This window comes from Oncorhynchus gorbuscha, unplaced genomic scaffold (genome assembly GCF_021184085.1).
Source record: "Oncorhynchus gorbuscha isolate QuinsamMale2020 ecotype Even-year unplaced genomic scaffold, OgorEven_v1.0 Un_scaffold_550, whole genome shotgun sequence".
Lineage (NCBI taxonomy): Eukaryota > Metazoa > Chordata > Actinopteri > Salmoniformes > Salmonidae > Oncorhynchus > Oncorhynchus gorbuscha.
In genome coordinates this window covers 97,448-118,121 of record NW_025745378.1, presented here as the reverse complement: position 1 = coordinate 118,121, position 20,674 = coordinate 97,448, and the positions used below count along the sequence as shown (strand labels likewise).

The following is a 20,674-nucleotide window of genomic DNA, read 5'->3' as shown; positions in this document are numbered from 1 at the left end:
TAGTGCACTACTTTAGACCACAGACCTATATAGTGCACTACTTTAGACCAAAGCCCTATTTAGTGCACTACTTTAGACCACAGACCTATATAGTGCACTACTTTAGACCACAACCCTATATAGTGCACTACTTTTCACCACAGCCCTATGGCCCCAGATCAAAAGTAGGGCACTTTTTATGAAAAACAATGATATTTGAGACAAATATGATGTGCAGAAAGGGACACCTTTTTAGGGACACCTCGCTGATAATTAAGACCCACAGGAGTCGCCAATGCAGATATTATTGTTATTATTATAGAATACATGTATAATAATAAACAACCATACTATTCAACAGGGTAGAGCAATAGGGTAGAGCAATAGGGTAGAGCAATAGGGTAGAGCAATAGGGTAGAGCAACAGGGTAGAGCAACAGGGTAGAGCAACAGGGTAGAGCAACAGGGTAGAGCAACAGGGTAGAGCAATAGGGTAGAGCAACAGGGTAGAGCAACAGGGTAGAGCAATAGGGTAGAGCAATAGGGTAGAGCAATAGGGTAGAGCAATAGGGTAGAGCAACAGGGTAGAGCAATAGGGTAGAGCAACAGGGTAGAGCAACAGGGTAGAGCAACAGGGTAGAGCAACAGGGTAGAGCAACAGGGTAGAGCAATAGGGTAGAGCAATAGGGTAGAGCAATAGGGTAGAGCAATAGGGTAGAGCAATAGGGTAGAGCAATAGGGTAGAGCAACAGGGTAGAGCAACAGGGTAGAGCAACAGGGTAGAGCAACAGGGTAGAGCAACAGGGTAGAGCAATAGGGTAGAGCAATAGGGTAGAGCAATAGGGTAGAGCAATAGGGTAGAGCAACAGGGTAGAGCAACAGGGTAGAGCAATAGGGTAGAGCAACAGGGTAGAGCAACAGGGTAGAGCAACAGGGTAGAGCAACAGGGTAGAGCAACAGGGTAGAGCAATAGGGTAGAGCAACAGGGTAGAGCAACAGGGTAGAGCAACAGGGTAGAGCAATAGGGTAGAGCAACAGGGTAGAGCAATAGGGTAGAGCAATAGGGTAGAGCAATAGGGTAGAGCAATAGGGTAGAGCAATAGGGTAGAGCAACAGGGTAGAGCAATAGGGTAGAGTAATAGGGTAGAGCAATAGGGTAGAGCAATAGGGTAGAGCAACAGGGTAGAGCAACAGGGTAGAGCAACAGGGTAGAGCAACAGGGTAGAGCAACAGGGTAGAGCAACAGGGTAGAGCAATAGGGTAGAGCAATAGGGTAGAGAAATAGGGTAGAGCAATAGGGTAGAGCAACAGGGTAGAGCAACAGGGTAGAGCAACAGGGTAGAGCAATAGGGTAGAGCAATAGGGTAGAGCAATAGGGTAGAGCAATAGGGTAGAGCAACAGGGTAGAGCAATAGGGTAGAGCAACAGGGTAGAGCAACAGAGTAGAGCAATAGGGTAGAGCAATAGGGTAGAGCAACAGGGTAGAGCAATAGGGTAGAGCAATAGGGTAGAGCAATAGGGTAGAGCAATAGGGTAGAGCAATAGGGTAGAGCAATAGGGTAGAGCAATAGGGTAGAGCAACAGGGTAGAGCAACAGGGTAGAGCAATAGGGTAGAGCAATAGGGTAGAGCAATAGGGTAGAGCAATAGGGTAGAGCAATAGGGTAGAGCAATAGGGTAGAGCAACAGGGTAGAGCAATAGGGTAGAGCAATAGGGTAGAGCAATAGGGTAGAGCAACAGGGTAGAGCAACAGGGTAGAGCAATAGGGTAGAGCAATAGGGTAGAGCAATAGGGTAGAGCAATAGGGTAGAGCAATAGGGTAGAGCAATAGGGTAGAGCAACAGGGTAGAGCAATAGGGTAGAGCAATAGGGTAGAGCAACAGGGTAGAGCAACAGGGTAGAGCAACAGGGTAGAGCAACAGGGTAGAGCAACAGGGTAGAGCAACAGGGTAGAGCAATAGGGTAGAGCAATAGGGTAGAGAAATAGGGTAGAGCAATAGGGTAGAGCAACAGGGTAGAGCAACAGGGTAGAGCAATAGGGTAGAGCAATAGGGTAGAGCAATAGGGTAGAGCAATAGGGTAGAGCAACAGGGTAGAGCAATAGGGTAGAGCAACAGGGTAGAGCAACAGAGTAGAGCAATAGGGTAGAGCAATAGGGTAGAGCAATAGGGTAGAGCAACAGGGTAGAGCGCACACCACATCTTAAAATAGCAGTTGTCTTGTCAATAGTAATTTTCTTATAATAGTTATTTTAGGCCTGTAGACCTGCAGATGTACAGTTAGATTAGAGCATGTCGTTTTAAAGTCAGGAAAACAAGTCTCAAAACAAGACAACACTTCCGTTTCCTCCCCAAAGTAGCAGGGAGAAACGTGGATAAACGTCGAATTCTGCAGTGAGAGTTTGTTGATAAGGGCGGTTTATTAGTAGACACAGTATTAGAGGTTGGGAGGTTTTACAAAATCTCACAGCAACATGTAAAGACGCAGTTAGTTTGGTCACAGACAGACAGAGACATTTACACTTTAAAGTAAAAAAAAACTACCTAAAACCCAAAATGTGTTGAAAATAAATGCACGCAAATAATCACACGTCATAAATACACAGAAATACGCGTCAATGGTTGAAAAAACACGAGAAAAAGTCAAGGAAATAAATAATAAAAATCACACGACTAACAGGAAATTACACAGTCTACAAACTTGTCAGCCTGTTCCAAACTGCGTCTAAGCTAAATATCCACTCGTAAATCCTCTTACAATTGTCCGCATACAGTGCGCTTAGAGACGCTCAAGAAAGTCTGCAAAACAACAGCCTGAAGTCTCTCCAGCGCTTCTCTAGCTCTGGTCCCACCCATCTCGCAACAACAAGTTGACTATGTTAGTAGGTCTAGAGGGTAGCACAGTAAACGGCCTGGACCAGAGCTGGCGCTTCTATGACTTGACATAGACCGAGTTGTAGGTGGTTTCCACCCGGGGACAGAAGCGCTTGGTGTGGGCTTTGGCCTTGGTGGCCCCGCATAGAGGGCAGATATATTGCCGCAGGTACGGGCACACCACGCCCCCATCCTGGTCCTTTAGACTGTGGGACCCAAACACAGACTCAGACTCCCCGTTGTGTTTGCAGAAGCTGCAGGACTGGCGCTCAGGTGATGACACCTCCTCCGGTGTCTTAGAGCGGGTCGCCTTCATTCTCTCCCTCTGGACCCGGGTGCCCGCGGAGGATCTGGACGCTGCTGTAGGGGGCTCGGGACCCTCGGTGCTGCTCGGACGTAAAGCAACGTGTTTATGCAAGGGGACGATTTCGGAATCCAGGGGTTCCATTTCGTGCCATAGGGGTGGTGTCGTCACAGGTGTTATCGGTAACAGCCAGACTCGCGGCGGAAACTCTTCAAATTCCACCATGGTCGAGCATATCCCGGAGTCATGACCCTCAACAGTTGACGGTTCTGATGTGAAGTTCCCTAACTGATTCATGTTCCATTATTAAAGTGATTCATGTTCCATTATTAAAGTGACTAGAGTTCCATTATTAAAGTGACTGGAGTTCCATTATTGAAGTGATTCATGTTCCATTATTAAAGTGATTCATGTTCCATTATTAAAGTGATTAATGTTCCATTATTAATGTGATTCATGTTCCATTATTAAAGTGATTCATGTTCTATTATTAAAGTGATTCATGTTCCATTATTAAAGTGACTAGAGTTCCATTATTAAAGTGACTAGAGTTCCATTATTAAAGTGATTCATGTTCCATTATTAAAGTGATTCATGTTCCATTATTAAAGTTATTAATGTTCCATTATTAAAGTGTTCCATTATTAAAGTGACTAGAGTTCCATTATTAAAGTGTTCCATTATTAAAGTGATTCATGTTCCATTATTAAAGTGATTCATGTTCCATTATTAAAGTGATTCATGTTCCATTATTAAAGTGATTCATGTTCCATTATTAAAGTGATTCATGTTCCATTATTAAAGTGATTCATGTTCCATTATTAAAGTGATTCATGTTCCATTATTAAAGTGATTCATGTTCCATTATTAAAGTGATTCATGTTCCATTATTAAAGTAATTCATGTTCCATTATTAAAGTGATTCATGTTCCATTATTAAGGTGACCTGAGTTCCCTTTACTAGAGTTCCCTTTCCTAGCACCGACAAGCACTTGAATGCTGTATTATGTTGGCTTCATATTCTCCTGGGACACTAGAACATTTGAAGTCGTAACTCCGATATGATTGTGTTTAAGTTATTTTCAAGTTGGAACAATTAATTAACCAATAGATTGCCAACAACATTTTCTCTGCTGCCGACTTGTAATTCTAAATTTGAAGCTCATTCAAGGCGACAGGGTAGCCTAGTGGTTAGAGCGTCGGACTAGTAACTGAAAGGGTGCAAGTTCGAATCCCCAAGCTGTCGTTCTGTCCCTGAACAGACAGTTAACCCACTAGGCCGTCATTGAAAGTAAGAATTTATTCTTAACTGCCTTGCCTAGTAAAATAAAGCTAAATAATCATCACACTTACGTCACAGACAATAATTCTACTAGTGGACTGAACAGACACATGGCAGGATACTGAAACTCAGTCCGCGATGGTCGGGAATCTGTTTTGGGGCTGGACACACCGCGAACCAAATTGGCCTAAACCGGTTTTGAGTGACCATTTAAAATTTATTTACAATAAATTTACAGAATAATAGCAAACCACTCAAGTCAATTGGGCACACATCAATTCACGGGAGACGGCCAGGGTTGGGTCACTAACCTTGATTTACAGAACAGTGATGATTAATGGCCCATTTCAGGGTCCGAGACTCATATTGTCACTGGGGCCTAAAACAACAATGGTTTGATGATTGTCCATCTGTGGAGCATTCCTTAAGGACTGGGCTGATCCAGAAAGCTTGTTGTGTGTCTTGTGCTGCCCTACTTAGTTTGTTCATTTGGGAGTAAAAGATTGCCTGTTGACAACATTGAAACGGTGTCTGTTTCCTTACATCAGTGTTTCCCAACTCCAGTCCCCCAACAGCACATATTGTTGTTGAAGCCCCGGACAAACTCAGCTGATTCAACTCATTGAGGGCTTGATGATTAACTGCCACCACATCATAGTCTACAAAACGAGTCAGCCTGTTCCACACGACTTCTAAGCTAAATATCCTCCCCTAAACCCTCTTACAATTGTCCGCATAAAGTATGTTAGAGACGCTAAAGGAAGTCGCCAACACAACAGCCTGAACAGTCTCTTCAGCGCGTCTCTAGCTCCGGTCCCACCCACCTCGCAACAACAAATGTCCTAAATGGTTTCAAATATACTTAAGTATCTAAAGTAAATGTAATTGCTACTTAGGTATCAAAAGTAAAAAAGTAAAGCAAACCAGACGGCACCTTTTGGTTGTTCTTTATTCATTCACAGAAAGCCAGGAACACTACAAGCATCTCGTTTAACTGTAGTCGCATTAACATCTGCTACCCATTTGTATGTGACAAATAAAATGTGATTTGACACTCCGATACTCAGACATCATTTATTTAATTAGGGATGTCAATTAAGAACAAATTCGTATTTACAATGACAGCCAAACCCGGACGACGCTGGGCCAATTGTGCGATACCCTATGGGAAGCCCAATAACGGCCGGTTAAGATACAACCTGGATTCGAACCAAGGTGTCTGTAGTGACGCTTCAAGCGCCTTAGACCGCTGCGCCACTCGTAAGCCCAAGTAAAGTACAGATACCCCAAAAACTACTTAATACTTAAGTAGTACTTTCACTAAAGTACTTTACTTTAAAATAAATGATCACTAAGGCGAATCTTTGGTTATTGTACATCTCCTCATGTCAGTCGTGTCTCTGTGAAACAAAAGATGATGCTTAGATTGGAGAGGGAGACCCATCAAATGGTTGGAGTCATCATCATGCCACTGCAAGAGATACCAGAGCGCCAAGTCTAGGTCCAAAAGGTTCCTTACCAGCTCCGACACCCGAGTCATAAGACTGGCCACCCGGACTATTATGTAAAGACGCAGTTAGTCTGGTCACAGACAGACAGAGACATTTACACTTTAAAGTAAAAACAGACAACTCAAACCCAAAATGTGTGAAGAACAACTGAACGGGTATGCAAATAAAACCACACGTCATAAATACATAGAAATAAGTGAGAACCACACGAGAAAAAGTAAAACATATCACACGATAAACAGGCTAATGCACAGTCCACAAACTTGTCAGGCTATTCCAAACGATTTTTAAGCTAAATATTCACACCTAAATCGTCTTACAAGTGTCCGCACTCAGTGCGCTAGAGACGCTAAAGAAAGTCTGCAAAACAACAGCCTGAAGTCTCTCCAGCGCTTCTCTAGCTCTGGTCCCACACATCCCGCAACAACAAGTTGACTATGTTAGTAGGTCTAGAGGGTAGCACAGTAAACGGCCTGGACCAGAGCTGGCGCTTCTATGACTTGACATAGACCGAGTTGTAGGTGGTTTCCACCCGGGGACAGAAGCGCTTGAGCCCCGGTGGCCCCGCAGAGAGGACAGTCTATGATTTGGATGAATCAATCATTTGTTTGGCCTTCTTCTCTAATCTAAGTAGCATACACGTTGAAAAGTAAAACAAACAAAAAACAAGAAACCACACTTCTAGATCTTTAAAAAAAACAAGTATAACACTAAAATAGTAGCTAGCATGGCAAATTACAATGACACAAAAGTAGCTCTGCACACCACGTCATAAAACAGAAGTTGTCTTGATGTCAATAGCAATTGTTCTTATAAGTTATTTTAGGCCTGTAGACCTGCAGATGTACAGTTAGATTAGAGCATATAGTTTTAAAATAATAGTCAGAAAAACAAGTCTCAAAACAAGACAACCCTTCCGTTTTTTCCTCCCCAAAGTAGCAGGGAGAAACGTGGATATACGTCTAATTCTGCAGGAAGAGTTTGTTGATAAAGGCGGTTTATTCGTCGATACAGTATTAGAGGCTGGGAGGTTTTACAAAATCTCACACCAACATGTAAAGACGCAGTTAGTTTGGTCACAGACAGACAGAGAGATTTACACTTTAAAGTTAAAACAGAAAACTCAAAACCAAAATGTGTTCTAAAGAACAAGTGCACGGGCGCGCAAATAATGAAAAACCACACGTCATAAATACATTGAAATAAGTGAAAAACGTTGAAAACACACGAGAAAAAGTAAATAAATAAATCAAATCACACCATAAACGGGCTATTACACAGTCTACAAACTAGTCAGGCTTTTCCAAACGACTTTTAAGCTAAATATTCACACCTAAATCGTCTTACAAGTGTCCGCACTCAGTGCGCTTAGAGACGCTAAAGAAAGTCTGCAAAACAACAGCCTGAAGTCTCTCCAGCGCTTCTCTAGCTCTGGTCCCACACATCCCGCAACAACAAGTTGACTATGTTAGTAGGTCTAGAGGGTAGCACAGTAAACGGCCACTTGACATAGACAACTCTGTCACTTGACATAGACAGAGTTGTAGGTGGTTTCCACCCGGGGACAGAAGCGCTTGGTGTGGGCTTGAGCCCCGGTGGCCCCGCAGAGAGGACATACATACTGTCGCAGGTACGGGCAAACCACGCCCCCATCCTGGTCCTTTAGACTGTGGGACCCAAACACAGACTCAGACTCCCCGTTGTGTTTGCAGAAGCTGCAGGACTGGCGCTCAGGTGATGGCGCTCCCTCCGGCATCTTGGAGCGGGTCGCCCTCTTTCTCTCCCTCTGGACCCGGGTCCCCACGGAGGGTCTGGACGCTGCTGTAGGAGTCGTGGGACCCGCGCTTCTGCTCGGATGTAAAGGAGCGTCTTTACGCAAGGGGACAATTTTGGAATCCAGGGATTCCTTTTCGTGCCGTAGAGGTGGTGTCGCCACCGGTGCTATCGGTGACAGCAAGGCTCGCGACGGGAACTGTTCAAATTCCACCATGGTCGAGCATATACTGGAGTGATGACCGTCAACGGTTGACGGTTCTGATGTGAAGTTCCCTAACTTCATCTCCCGCACTGCGTCCGCTAGCTTCATGTAGTCCCGCCACAGTTGGAAACTCTTATTTTCGGATTCCATTTTCGGTCGGTGTTGGAGTTGATAACTAAACGATGCCATGGTTCAATGAATTGAGAACTAAACTGAAGGCAAGTTGGACAATACGCACCTTTTGACCTGTCCGCATTTTGGAGAACAGCCAATCAAATGGTGTTGTGCGGAGGCGGTGGGAGGTGACAACAGCCAATCAAATGGTTTCAAGCGGACAACTGCGAAATTGGTCATTTTAGAAGATCAACTACTTGGGATACAATTTTACACCTCAACAATATTAAAAAACTTCAAATATAACTGTTTAATCTATTCTAGGGTCTAAATAGTTAGGACTTAGATTATAATTCTTAGTTATAATAAGATGTTTTATAATAGCCTATTTTAATAAAATATCACTTAGCGGGTCGCCTCCTTTCTCTGTTAAAATTCAAAACTGCTTCGACTTCCTCGCTGCCACCATTAAGTTATTGTAGCATCTCTCCTGGCTCATCGAGTCATTCCAGTAATAGTATTGGTACTGCGGTGTTGGAGGGATGGGTGGAGGGAATGGGGGTGAAGGAGAGGTTGGCGGGTAATGTTTCGGAAGACGCATGGCTCTCGAACCTCGCCTCTCCGGAGTCCGTACTGGAGTTGCAGCGATGGGGTAAGACTGTAAGTACCAATTGGATGTCACGAAATTGGGGAGAAAAGGGGGTAAAAAGTAAAACAAAATAAAGAATGGCCTTACTGAAGAGCTCAGTAACCTCAACTGTTATTATTTGTGGAAGATTGTTGTTTTTTATCCCCCCAGAAATTGCGGACCACTTGCAGTACCCAGCGATAACCACTGATCTAGATATACCACCTGCAGTACCCAGCGATAACCACTGATCTAGATATACCACCTGCATTACCCAGCGATAACCACTGATCTAGATATACCACCTGCAGTACCCAGCGATAACCACTGATCTAGATATACCACCTGCAGTACCCAACGATAACCACTGATCTAGATATACCACCTGCAGTACCCAGCGATAACCACTGATCTAGATATACCACCTGCAGTACCCAGCGATAACCACTGATCTAGATATACCACCTGCAGTACCCAGTGATAACCACTGATCTAGATATACCACCTGCAATACCCAACGATATCCACTGATCTAGATATACCACCTGCAGTACCCAACGATAACCACTGATCTAGATATACCACCTGCAGTACCCAGCGATAACCACTGATCTAGATATACCACCTGCAATACCCAAGGATAACCACTGATCTAGATATACCACCTGCAGTACCCAGCAATAACCACTGATCTAGATATACCACCTGCAATACCCAGCGATAACCACTGATCTAGATATACCACCTGCAGTACCCAACGATAACCACTGATCTAGATATACCACCTGCAGTACCCAGCGATAACCACTGATCTAGATATACCACCTGCAGTACCCAACGATAACCACTGATCTAGATCTAGATATTTAATATTGTTTCAGTAACATTACTGGTCAGATACATTTATCCATCTTCCTAGAACTAGTACACTATTTTATAACTTTGTATTGGCTTGTTTTGATGCCTACCATGAACCCTTATTCCCCATATAGTGCACATGTGGCCCTGGTCGAAAGTAGTGCATTATATAGGGAATGGTGCCATTCTCTGTCCCTCTCTTCCCCTTAACTAGTGAGAAAGAGGAAGAGGAGAAAGAGGAAGGGCATGAAGACGCTACAGAACTGGTCTGTGGCCTGATCAGAGAACTCTCCTACCTAAAGTGAGTCTTCGTCTCTTTTCCCTCCTCTCCCTCCATCCTTCTACCGCTTCACCACTTTCTCCTAGTGATGACATTTGACCTAATGAACTTTAGAAGTCAGCCTGATCCGCCCCACAGATCTCTGAGCTCTGATTGGCTAGATGGCTGTCTGCTCAGATGGACACATAGATAAGAAACTCTCCTTAGTTAACACAGGGGAGGAGGAGAACAAGCCCTCCTCCATCTCTTCTCTCTCTCAATTCAATGTTTCAAGTGAAATACAAAATTAACAGTAAACATTACACAACATTTCAAAAGAATAAATACATTTCAAAAGAATAAATACATTTCAAAAGAATAAATACATTTCAAAAGAATAAATACATTTCAAAAGAATAAATACATTTCAAATGTCATATTATGTATATATACAGTGTTGTCATGATGTGCAAATAGTTCAACTACAAAAGGGAAATTAAATTGGGGAAACACACTGAACCATCATCCCAACGGCCCCCAAGGGCTCATGGGTAACAGTCTTCACATAGCGGAGGCTCACTTGAAGTTAATCGGTATTTATGTTTTGACTTGAAAACTCCAGATCAGTTTGAGAACAATGATCCAAAGTATCAACCCAGATGAGAACTGAATGTTTGTTAAGTTATATGGACACAACGTTATAATAATAAAGACGGTCTATAAATCAAATCAAGTTTCATCGTGTCACATTCCCATGTTTAGCAGATGTTATTGTGGGTGTAGCCTGTGTTCCTACAGTAGCTCCAGCAGTGCAGTAGTGTCTAACTAAATGCCTGTGTTCCTACAGTAGCTCCAGCAGTGCAGTAGTGTCTAACTAAATGCCTGTGTTCCTACAGTAGCTCCAGCAGTGCAGTAGTGTCTAACTAAATGCCTGTGTTCCTACAGTAGCTCCAGCAGTGCAGTAGTGTCTAACTAAATGCCTGTGTTCCTACAGTAGCTCCAGCAGTGCAGTAGTGTCTAACTAAATGCCTGTGTTCCTACAGTAGCTCCAGCAGTGCAGTAGTGTCTAACTAAATGCCTGTGTTCCTACAGTAGCTCCAGCAGTGCAGTAGTGTCTAACTAAATGCCTGTGTTCCTACAGTAGCTCCAGCAGTGCAGTAGTGTCTAACTAAATGCCTGTGTTCCTACAGTAGCTCCAGCAGTGCAGTAGTGTCTAACTAAATGCCTGTGTTCCTACAGTAGCTCCAGCAGTGCAGTAGTGTCTAACTAAATGCCTGTGTTCCTACAGTAGCTCCAGCAGTGCAGTAGTGTCTAACTAAATGCCTGTGTTCCTACAGTAGCTCCAGCAGTGCAGTAGTGTCTAACTAAATGCCTGTGTTCCTACAGTAGCTCCAGCAGTGCAGTAGTGTCTAACTAAATGCCTGTGTTCCTACAGTAGCTCCAGCAGTGCAGTAGTGTCTAACTAAATGCCTGTGTTCCTACAGTAGCTCCAGCAGTGCAGTAGTGTCTAACTAAATGCCTGTGTTCCTACAGTAGCTCCAGCAGTGCAGTAGTGTCTAACTAAATGCCTGTGTTCCTACAGTAGCTCCAGCAGTGCAGTAGTGTCTAACTAAATGCCTGTGTTCCTACAGTAGCTCCAGCAGTGCAGTAGTGTCTAACTAAATGCCTGTGTTCCTACAGTAGCTCCAGCAGTGCAGTAGTGTCTAACTAAATGCCTGTGTTCCTACAGTAGCTCCAGCAGTGCAGTAGTGTCTAACTAAATGCCTGTGTTCCTACAGTAGCTCCAGCAGTGCAGTAGTGTCTAACTAAATGCCTGTGTTCCTACAGTAGCTCCAGCAGTGCAGTAGTGTCTAACTAAATGCCTGTGTTCCTACAGTAGCTCCAGCAGTGCAGTAGTGTCTAACTAAATGCCTGTGTTCCTACAGTAGCTCCAGCAGTGCAGTAGTGTCTAACTAAATGCCTGTGTTCCTACAGTAGCTCCAGCAGTGCAGTAGTGTCTAACTAAATGCCTGTGTTCCTACAGTAGCTCCAGCAGTGCAGTAGTGTCTAACTAAATGCCTGTGTTCCTACAGTAGCTCCAGCAGTGCAGTAGTGTCTAACTAAATGCCTGTGTTCCTACAGTAGCTCCAGCAGTGCAGTAGTGTCTAACTAAATGCCTGTGTTCCTACAGTAGCTCCAGCAGTGCAGTAGTGTCTAACTAAATGCCTGTGTTCCTACAGTAGCTCCAGCAGTGCAGTAGTGTCTAACTAAATGCCTGTGTTCCTACAGTAGCTCCAGCAGTGCAGTAGTGTCTAACTAAATGCCTGTGTTCCTACAGTAGCTCCAGCAGTGCAGTAGTGTCTAACTAAATGCCTGTGTTCCTACAGTAGCTCCAGCAGTGCAGTAGTGTCTAACTAAATGCCTGTGTTCCTACAGTAGCTCCAGCAGTGCAGTAGTGTCTAACTAAATGCCTGTGTTCCTACAGTAGCTCCAGCAGTGCAGTAGTGTCTAACTAAATGCCTGTGTTCCTACAGTAGCTCCAGCAGTGCAGTAGTGTCTAACTAACTAAATGCCTGTGTTCCCTGTGTTCCTACAGTAGCTCCAGCAGTGCAGTAGTGTCTAACTAAATGCCTGTGTTCCTACAGTAGCTCCAGCAGTGCAGTAGTGTCTAACTAAATGCCTGTGTTCCTACAGTAGCTCCAGCAGTGCAGTAGTGTCTAACTAAATGCCTGTGTTCCTACAGTAGCTCCAGCAGTGCAGTAGTGTCTAACTAAATGCCTGTGTTCCTACAGTAGCTCCAGCAGTGCAGTAGTGTCTAACTAAATGCCTGTGTTCCTACAGTAGCTCCAGCAGTGCAGTAGTGTCTAACTAAATGCCTGTGTTCCTACAGTAGCTCCAGCAGTGCAGTAGTGTCTAACTAAATGCCTGTGTTCCTACAGTAGCTCCAGCAGTGCAGTAGTGTCTAACTAAATGCCTGTGTTCCTACAGTAGCTCCAGCAGTGCAGTAGTGTCTAACTAAATGCCTGTGTTCCTACAGTAGCTCCAGCAGTGCAGTAGTGTCTAACTAAATGCCTGTGTTCCTACAGTAGCTCCAGCAGTGCAGTAGTGTCTAACTAAATGCCTGTGTTCCTACAGTAGCTCCAGCAGTGCAGTAGTGTCTAACTAAATGCCTGTGTTCCTACAGTAGCTCCAGCAGTGCAGTAGTGTCTAACTAAATGCCTGTGTTCCTACAGTAGCTCCAGCAGTGCAGTAGTGTCTAACTAAATGCCTGTGTTCCTACAGTAGCTCCAGCAGTGCAGTAGTGTCTAACTAAATGCCTGTGTTCCTACAGTAGCTCCAGCAGTGCAGTAGTGTCTAACTAAATGCCTGTGTTCCTACAGTAGCTCCAGCAGTGCAGTAGTGTCTAACTAAATGCCTGTGTTCCTACAGTAGCTCCAGCAGTGCAGTAGTATCGAACTATTCACAACAATACACACAAATCTAAAAGTAAAAGAATATAATTAAGAAATATATAACTATTAGGATGAGCAATGTCGGAGTGGCATTGACTAAAATACAGTAGAATAGAATACAGTAAAATAGAATACAGTAGAATAGAATACAGTAGAATAGAATACAGTAAAATAGAATACAGTATATACATATGATATGAGTAAAGCAGTATGTAAACATTATTAAAGTGACTAGTGTTCCATTATTGAAGTGGCCAGTGATTCCATGTCTGTGTATATAGTGCAGCAGCCTCTAAGGTGCAGGGTTGAGTAACCGGGTGGTAGCTTTATTGGCATAAAAAAAAGGTACCACCCGGTTTAAGGGTATACCATTTAAGGGTTCTTTTCTTCTCCTCTGCCTTTCCTAATGCTGAGGACATCAGTTTGGAACAGTATGTAGTTACTGTGTTTTGTAGAATGTGTTATAAAATAAATGACCACTAAGGTGAATCTTTGGTTATTGTACATCTCCTCATCTCAGTCGTCTCTCTATGAAACATGTGGCTTTAATAACTAACCAGTATGAGATGAAGACAGAAGAAACCCTCACACCGCTCTTGATAGTATCACTGCTCTTCCAGGCCTTCGTCAGAGCTGCTTATCATTTGCATCCTTATTTAGACATTGCTCCGCCCACATCCGTTCAATGCATCGAATGGGGTTGGAGTTCAGGGAACACAGGCTTATGTTACCACATATAACAATGTGCATTTCATCAGTATTCTAATGAAATGTGTACATAAAAGGTATTAAACATGACTGTAGAACCACAACGAGGACGTTACAGGTATTAAACATGACTGTAGAACCACAACGAGGACGTTACAGGTATTAAACATGACTGTAGAACCACAACGAGGACGTTACAGGTATTAAACATGACTGTAGAACCACAACGAGGACGTTACAGGTATTAAACATGACTGTAGAACCATAACGAGGACGTTACAGGTATTAAACATGACTGTAAAACCACAACGAGGACGTTACAGGTATTAAACATGACTGTAGAACCACAACGAGGACGTTACAGGTATTAAACATGACTGTAGAACCACATCGAGGACGTTACAGGTATTAAACATGACTGTAGAACCACAACGAGGACGTTACAGGTATTAAACATGACTGTAGAACCACAACGAGGACGTTACAGGTATTAAACATGACTGTAGAACCACAACGAGGACGTTACAGGTATTAAACATGACTGTAGAACCACAACGAGGACGTTACAGGTATTAAACATGACTGTAGAACCACAACGAGGACGTTAAAGGTATTAAACATGACTGTAGAACCACAACGAGGACGTTACAGGTATTAAACATGACTGTAGAACCACAACGAGGACGTTACAGGTATTAAACATGACTGTAAAACCACAACGAGGACGTGGAAGTAAGTTTTCATAAATCGTCGGGTAGAGTGCAAGAAAAAGCATCAGAGTCATTTGAAGTCAACACAACATGAACAGGCATTTATTTGATTTAACTAGGCATGTCAGTTAATTATGAACAAATCCTTATTTTCAATGACGGCCTAGGAACAGTGGGTTAACTGCCTTGTTCAGGGGCAAAAGGACATATTTGTACCTTGTCAGCTCGGGGATTCGAACTTGCAACCTTTCGGTTAGCGGCCGAACGCTCGAACCACTAGGTACGTGGCACTGATGCACAGTGCGCAGCCTCTGCATTTATAGCTACCATTCGGAAGAGGGAATAAAAGCGCCTGGTTCACTTTATTTTGTGGCTGGCAGTTGGCATGGACCAATTTGATGCGTAAATTGCGACCTCTCTTATATTCAATATGTGGTGGGTTCTTAAATTCAGCTGGCAGAGCTGGGTCCGATGATAAAACATGTGTGTCTTGACAGCATCTCCCACTTTGCGCGAGTTCAAAGTATATGTGGTGGTGAACATTACAGTGTTCTTTATTTAGCTCGTGGGTCAAATTTATAGTACTCCATCTCGTGTTTTCCCCATTGCCAAATCAAGCTCCATCCACACATCGTGGAGAGTAGCGGCTCCTTGGAGTCCTATTGCGCACCTCCGCTTCCTTTTCTAGGTTGTCTGGAGTGGCATATTTATTTTTAAATTTTTTTTTTAACCTTTATTTAACCAGGCAAGTCAGTTAAGAACATATTCTTATTTTCAATGACGGCCTGGGAACAGTGGGTTAACTGCCTGTTCAGGGGCAGAACGACAGATGTGTACCTTGTCAGCTCGGGGGTTTGAACTCGCAACCTTTCGGTTATTAGTCCAACGCTCTAACCACTAGGCTACCGCACAGACTGAAAAACTCGCTTCTCGGAAGTCCTCTTTTTAAATGTCTCAGCGCGGAAGCTGTCCGCCTGTAGTACAGTATTTCTGTCCGTTTCTTTTCTATACAGAGTTGTCAACAGGGTTCCATTTGATTTCTCAATCCACATATCGAGGTCATGAACACGTTGAGTGTCACATTCCATAGTGAATTTGAGATTGGGGTCAGTGTCATTGAGTAATGCCGTACAGTCTGACAGCTCTTCTCCCGTGACCGTAAGATCTGGTGGCATAGAGAAAGTCAAGATATCAGACAGGGGAGGTGATATAAATAATACTCTTTTTAAAAGAGAATGTTTTGGGATTTTCCCCCTCCAGACAATATTGCCTAAAGGTCTTAATAATGAAAAGCCCGGGAATATGAAGCTGTAAATGTGAACATGAATTCATGCCTCCACTTCATATTACTCTGACGGTTTATCCTGCACTGTACGCGATGACTTATAAAAACTTACTTGACGGGTCATGTCATCGTTGTGGTTTTACAGTATCGTTTAATACTTTATATACACACTTTTTTTAGAATACTTATGAAATGCACATTGTTATGTTTGGTAACATACGCCTGTGTTCCCTGAACTCCAACCCCATTCGATGCATTGAACTGATGTGGGCGGAGCAATGTCTGAATAAGGATGCAAATGAAAAGCATCTCTGAGCCCAAAGCCTCGAGGCTTAATGAAAAACATCTGAGCCCAAGGCCTCGAGGATTAATGGAAAACATCTCTGAGCCCAAAGCCTCGAGGCTTAATGGAAAACATCTCTGAGCCCAAAGCCTCGAGGCTTAATGGAAAACATCTCTGAGCCCAAAGCCTCGAGGCTTAATGGAAAACATCTGAGCCCAAAGCCTCGAGGCTTAATGGAAAACATCTCTGAGCCCAAGGCCTCGAGGCTTAATGGAAAACATCTCTGAGCCCAAAGCCTCGAGGCTTAATGAAAAACATCTCTGAGCCCAAAGCCTCGAGGCTTAATGGAAAACATCTCTGAGCCTAAGGCCTCAAGGCTTAATGGAAAACATCTCTGAGCCCAAGGCCTCGAGGCTTAATGAAAAACATCTGAGCCCAAGGCCTCGAGGCTTAATGAAAAACATCTCTGAGCCCAAGGCCTCGAGGCTTAATGGAAAACATCTGAGCCCAAGGCCTCGAGGCTTAATGAAAAACATCTGAGCCCAAGGACTCGAGGCTTAATGAAAAACATCTCTGAGCCTAAGGCCTCAAGGCTTAATGGAAAACATCTCTGAGCCCAAGGCCTCGAGGCTTAATGAAAAACATCTCTGAGCCCAAGGCCTCGAGGCTTAATGAAAAACATCTCTGAGCCCAAGGCCTCGAGGCTTAATGAAAAACATCTGAGCCCAAGGCCACAGACCTATTTAGTGCACTACTTTAGACCACAGTCCTATATAGTGCACTACCTTAGACCACAGACCTATTTAGTGCACTACTTTAGACCACAGACCTATATAGTGCACTACTTTAGACCAAAGCCCTATTTAGTGCACTACTTTAGACCACAGACCTATATAGTGCACTACTTTAGACCACAACCCTATATAGTGCACTACTTTTCACCACAGCCCTATGGCCCCAGATCAAAAGTAGGGCACTTTTTATGAAAAACAATGATATTTGAGACAAATATGATGTGCAGAAAGGGACACCTTTTTAGGGACACCTCGCTGATAATTAAGACCCACAGGAGTCGCCAATGCAGATATTATTGTTATTATTATAGAATACATGTATAATAATAAACAACCATACTATTCAACAGGGTAGAGCAATAGGGTAGAGCAATAGGGTAGAGCAATAGGGTAGAGCAATAGGGTAGAGCAATAGGGTAGAGCAACAGGGTAGAGCAACAGGGTAGAGCAACAGGGTAGAGCAACAGGGTAGAGCAACAGGGTAGAGCAATAGGGTAGAGCAACAGGGTAGAGCAACAGGGTAGAGCAATAGGGTAGAGCAATAGGGTAGAGCAATAGGGTAGAGCAACAGGGTAGAGCAACAGGGTAGAGCAACAGGGTAGAGCAACAGGGTAGAGCAATAGGGTAGAGCAATAGGGTAGAGCAATAGGGTAGAGCAATAGGGTAGAGCAATAGGGTAGAGCAATAGGGTAGAGCAACAGGGTAGAGCAACAGGGTAGAGCAACAGGGGGTAGAGCAACAGGGTAGAGCAACAGGGTAGAGCAATAGGGTAGAGCAATAGGGTAGAGCAACAGGGTAGAGCAACAGGGTAGAGCAACAGGGTAGAGCAACAGGGTAGAGCAACAGGGTAGAGCAACAGGGTAGAGCAACAGGGTAGAGCAACAGGGTAGAGCAATAGGGTAGAGCAACAGGGTAGAGCAACAGGGTAGAGCAACAGGGTAGAGCAACAGGGTAGAGCAATAGGGTAGAGCAATAGGGTAGAGCAATAGGGTAGAGCAATAGGGTAGAGCAATAGGGTAGAGCAACAGGGTAGAGCAACAGGGTAGAGCAATAGGGTAGAGCAATAGGGTAGAGCAATAGGGTAGAGCAACAGGGTAGAGCAACAGGGTAGAGCAACAGGGTAGAGCAACAGGGTAGAGCAACAGGGTAGAGCAATAGGGTAGAGCAATAGGGTAGAGCAATAGGGTAGGGGGTAGAGCAATAGGGTAGAGCAACAGGGTAGAGCAACAGGGTAGAGCAACAGGGGGTAGAGCAATAGGGTAGAGCAATAGGGTAGAGCAATAGGGTAGAGCAATAGGGTAGAGCAACAGGGTAGAGCAACAGGGTAGAGCAACAGGGTAGAGCAACAGGGTAGAGCAATAGGGTAGAGCAATAGGGTAGAGGGTAGAGCAATAGGGTAGAGCAATAGGGTAGAGCAATAGGGTAGAGCAATAGGGTAGAGCAATAGGGTAGAGCAATAGGGTAGAGCAATAGGGTAGTAGAGCAATAGGGTAGAGCAACAGGGTAGAGCAATAGGGTAGAGCAATAGGGTAGAGCAATAGGGTAGAGCAATAGGGTAGAGCAATAGGGTAGAGCAACAGGGTAGAGCAATAGGGTAGAGCAATAGGGTAGAGCAATAGGGTAGAGCAATAGGGTAGAGCAATAGGGTAGAGCAACAGGGTAGAGCAACAGGGTAGAGCAATAGGGTAGAGCAGGGTAGAGCAACAGGGTAGAGCAATAGGGTAGAGCAATAGGGTAGAGCAATAGGGTAGAGGGTAGAGCAATAGGGTAGAGCAACAATAGGGTAGAGCAACAGGGTAGAGCAATAGGGTAGAGCAATAGGGTAGAGCAATAGGGTAGAGCAATAGGGTAGAGCAACAGGGTAGAGCAATAGGGTAGAGCAACAGGGTAGAGCAACAGAGTAGAGCAATAGGGATGCAGAGCAAATTTAGGATCTATTAAAGTAATTCAAATACAAGTATAACAGTGCTTAATAGTAGCTAGCATGGTAAATGAGCAATACAAAGTATTACTATTGACAAGATAACTGCTATTTTATGTGGTGTGCAGAGCGCACACCACATCTTAAAATAGCAGTTGTCTTGTCAATAGTAATTTTCTTATAATAGTTATTTTAGGCCTGTAGACCTGCAGATGTACAGTTAGATTAGAGCATGTCGTTTTAAAGTCAGGAAAACAAGTCTCAAAACAAGACAACACTTCCGTTTCCTCCCCAAAGTAGCAGGGAGAAACGTGGATAAACGTCGAATTCTGCAGTGAGAGTTTGTTGATAAGGGCGGTTTATTAGTAGACACAGTATTAGAGGTTGGGAGGTTTTACAAAATCTCACAGCAACATGTAAAGACGCAGTTAGTTTGGTCACAGACAGACAGAGACATTTACACTTTAAAGTAAAAAAAAACTACCTAAAACCCAAAATGTGTTGAAAATAAATGCACGCAAATAATCACACGTCATAAATACACAGAAATACGCGTCAATGGTTGAAAAAACACGAGAAAAAGTCAAGGAAATAAATAATAAAAATCACACGACTAACAGGAAATTACACAGTCTACAAACTTGTCAGCCTGTTCCAAACTGCGTCTAAGCTAAATATCCACTCGTAAATCCTCTTACAATTGTCCGCATACAGTGCGCTTAGAGACGCTCAAGAAAGTCTGCAAAACAACAGCCTGAAGTCTCTCCAGCGCTTCTCTAGCTCTGGTCCCACCCATCTCGCAACAACAAGTTGACTATGTTAGTAGGTCTAGAGGGTAGCACAGTAAACGGCCTGGACCAGAGCTGGCGCTTCTATGACTTGACATAGACCGAGTTGTAGGTGGTTTCCACCCGGGGACAGAAGCGCTTGGTGTGGGCTTTGGCCTTGGTGGCCCCGCATAGAGGGCAGATATATTGCCGCAGGTACGGGCACACCACGCCCCCATCCTGGTCCTTTAGACTGTGGGACCCAAACACAGACTCAGACTCCCCGTTGTGTTTGCAGAAGCTGCAGGACTGGCGCTCAGGTGATGACACCTCCTCCGGTGTCTTAGAGCGGGTCGCCTTCATTCTCTCCCTCTGGACCCGGGTGCCCGCGGAGGATCTGGACGCTGCTGTAGGGGGCTCGGGACCCTCGGTGCTGCTCGGACGTAAAGCAACGTGTTTATGCAAGGGGACGATTTCGGAATCCAGGGGTTCCATTTCGTGCCATAGGGGTGGTGTCGTCACAGGTGTTATCGGTAACAGCCAGACTCGCGGCGGAAACTCTTCAAATTCCACCATGGTCGAGCATATCCCGGAGTCATGACCCTCAACAGTTGACGGTTCTGATGTGAAGTTCCCTAACTGCATCTCCCGCACTGCGTCCGCTAGCTTCATGTAGTCCCGCCACGGTTGGAATCTCCTGTTTTCGGACTCCATGTAACGCGGTAGCTGTTGGAGTTGACAAATCATATCGTTCAGACTCCCAGCAGACTAGTGTCTGACAATCAGGATGTGCCAGAATAAAGAAAGCGGTGTCTGAACTTCTGAACAACGCGATGGGTTCAATTCATTGAGAACTCGACTAAAGGCAAGCTTGACAACATGCATCTTTGGGGTTTTCCGTGTTTTGGAAAGCAGCCAATCAGATGGTGTCGTGCGCCAGCAGTGCGGAGTCCGTGGCACGCGACAACAGCCAATCAAATGGTTTCAAAC

The 20,674-nt window shown here is 44.3% G+C and overlaps 2 protein-coding genes across 2 annotated transcripts; both read right to left on the bottom strand.

The window, feature by feature from the left end:
- Positions 1-2,378: 2,378 nt before the first annotated feature.
- Positions 2,379-8,115, bottom strand: LOC124018574. The gene is made up of 2 exons (XM_046333908.1): positions 7,480-8,115; positions 2,379-3,443 (listed from the first exon to the last, which is right to left on the bottom strand). The coding sequence occupies exons 1-2, from the start codon at positions 8,113-8,115 to the stop codon at positions 2,910-2,912; spliced, it is 1,170 nt and encodes a 389-aa protein (XP_046189864.1). The 3' UTR covers positions 2,379-2,909.
- On the bottom strand, positions 5,875-20,572 carry LOC124018593 (nanos homolog 3-like). The gene is made up of 2 exons (XM_046333937.1): positions 19,776-20,572; positions 5,875-6,427 (listed from the first exon to the last, which is right to left on the bottom strand). The coding sequence occupies exon 1, from the start codon at positions 20,429-20,431 to the stop codon at positions 19,790-19,792; it is 642 nt and encodes a 213-aa protein (XP_046189893.1). The 5' UTR covers positions 20,432-20,572; the 3' UTR covers positions 5,875-6,427; positions 19,776-19,789.
- Positions 20,573-20,674: the final 102 nt, after the last annotated feature.

What these genes read in the sequence shown, in the direction of transcription:
- LOC124018593 (XM_046333937.1), bottom strand. Translation starts at nt 20,431, where the DNA reads ATGATTTGTCAACTCCAACAGCTACCGCGTTACATGGAGTCCGAAAAC.
- LOC124018574 (XM_046333908.1), bottom strand. Translation starts at nt 8,115, where the DNA reads ATGGCATCGTTTAGTTATCAACTCCAACACCGACCGAAAATGGAATCC. An exon ending in CCACCTACAACTCTGTCTAT is followed by an intron (nt 3,444 to 7,479) that starts GTCAAGTGACAG and finishes AACATGAATCAG; the next exon opens with TTAGGGAACTTCACATCAGA.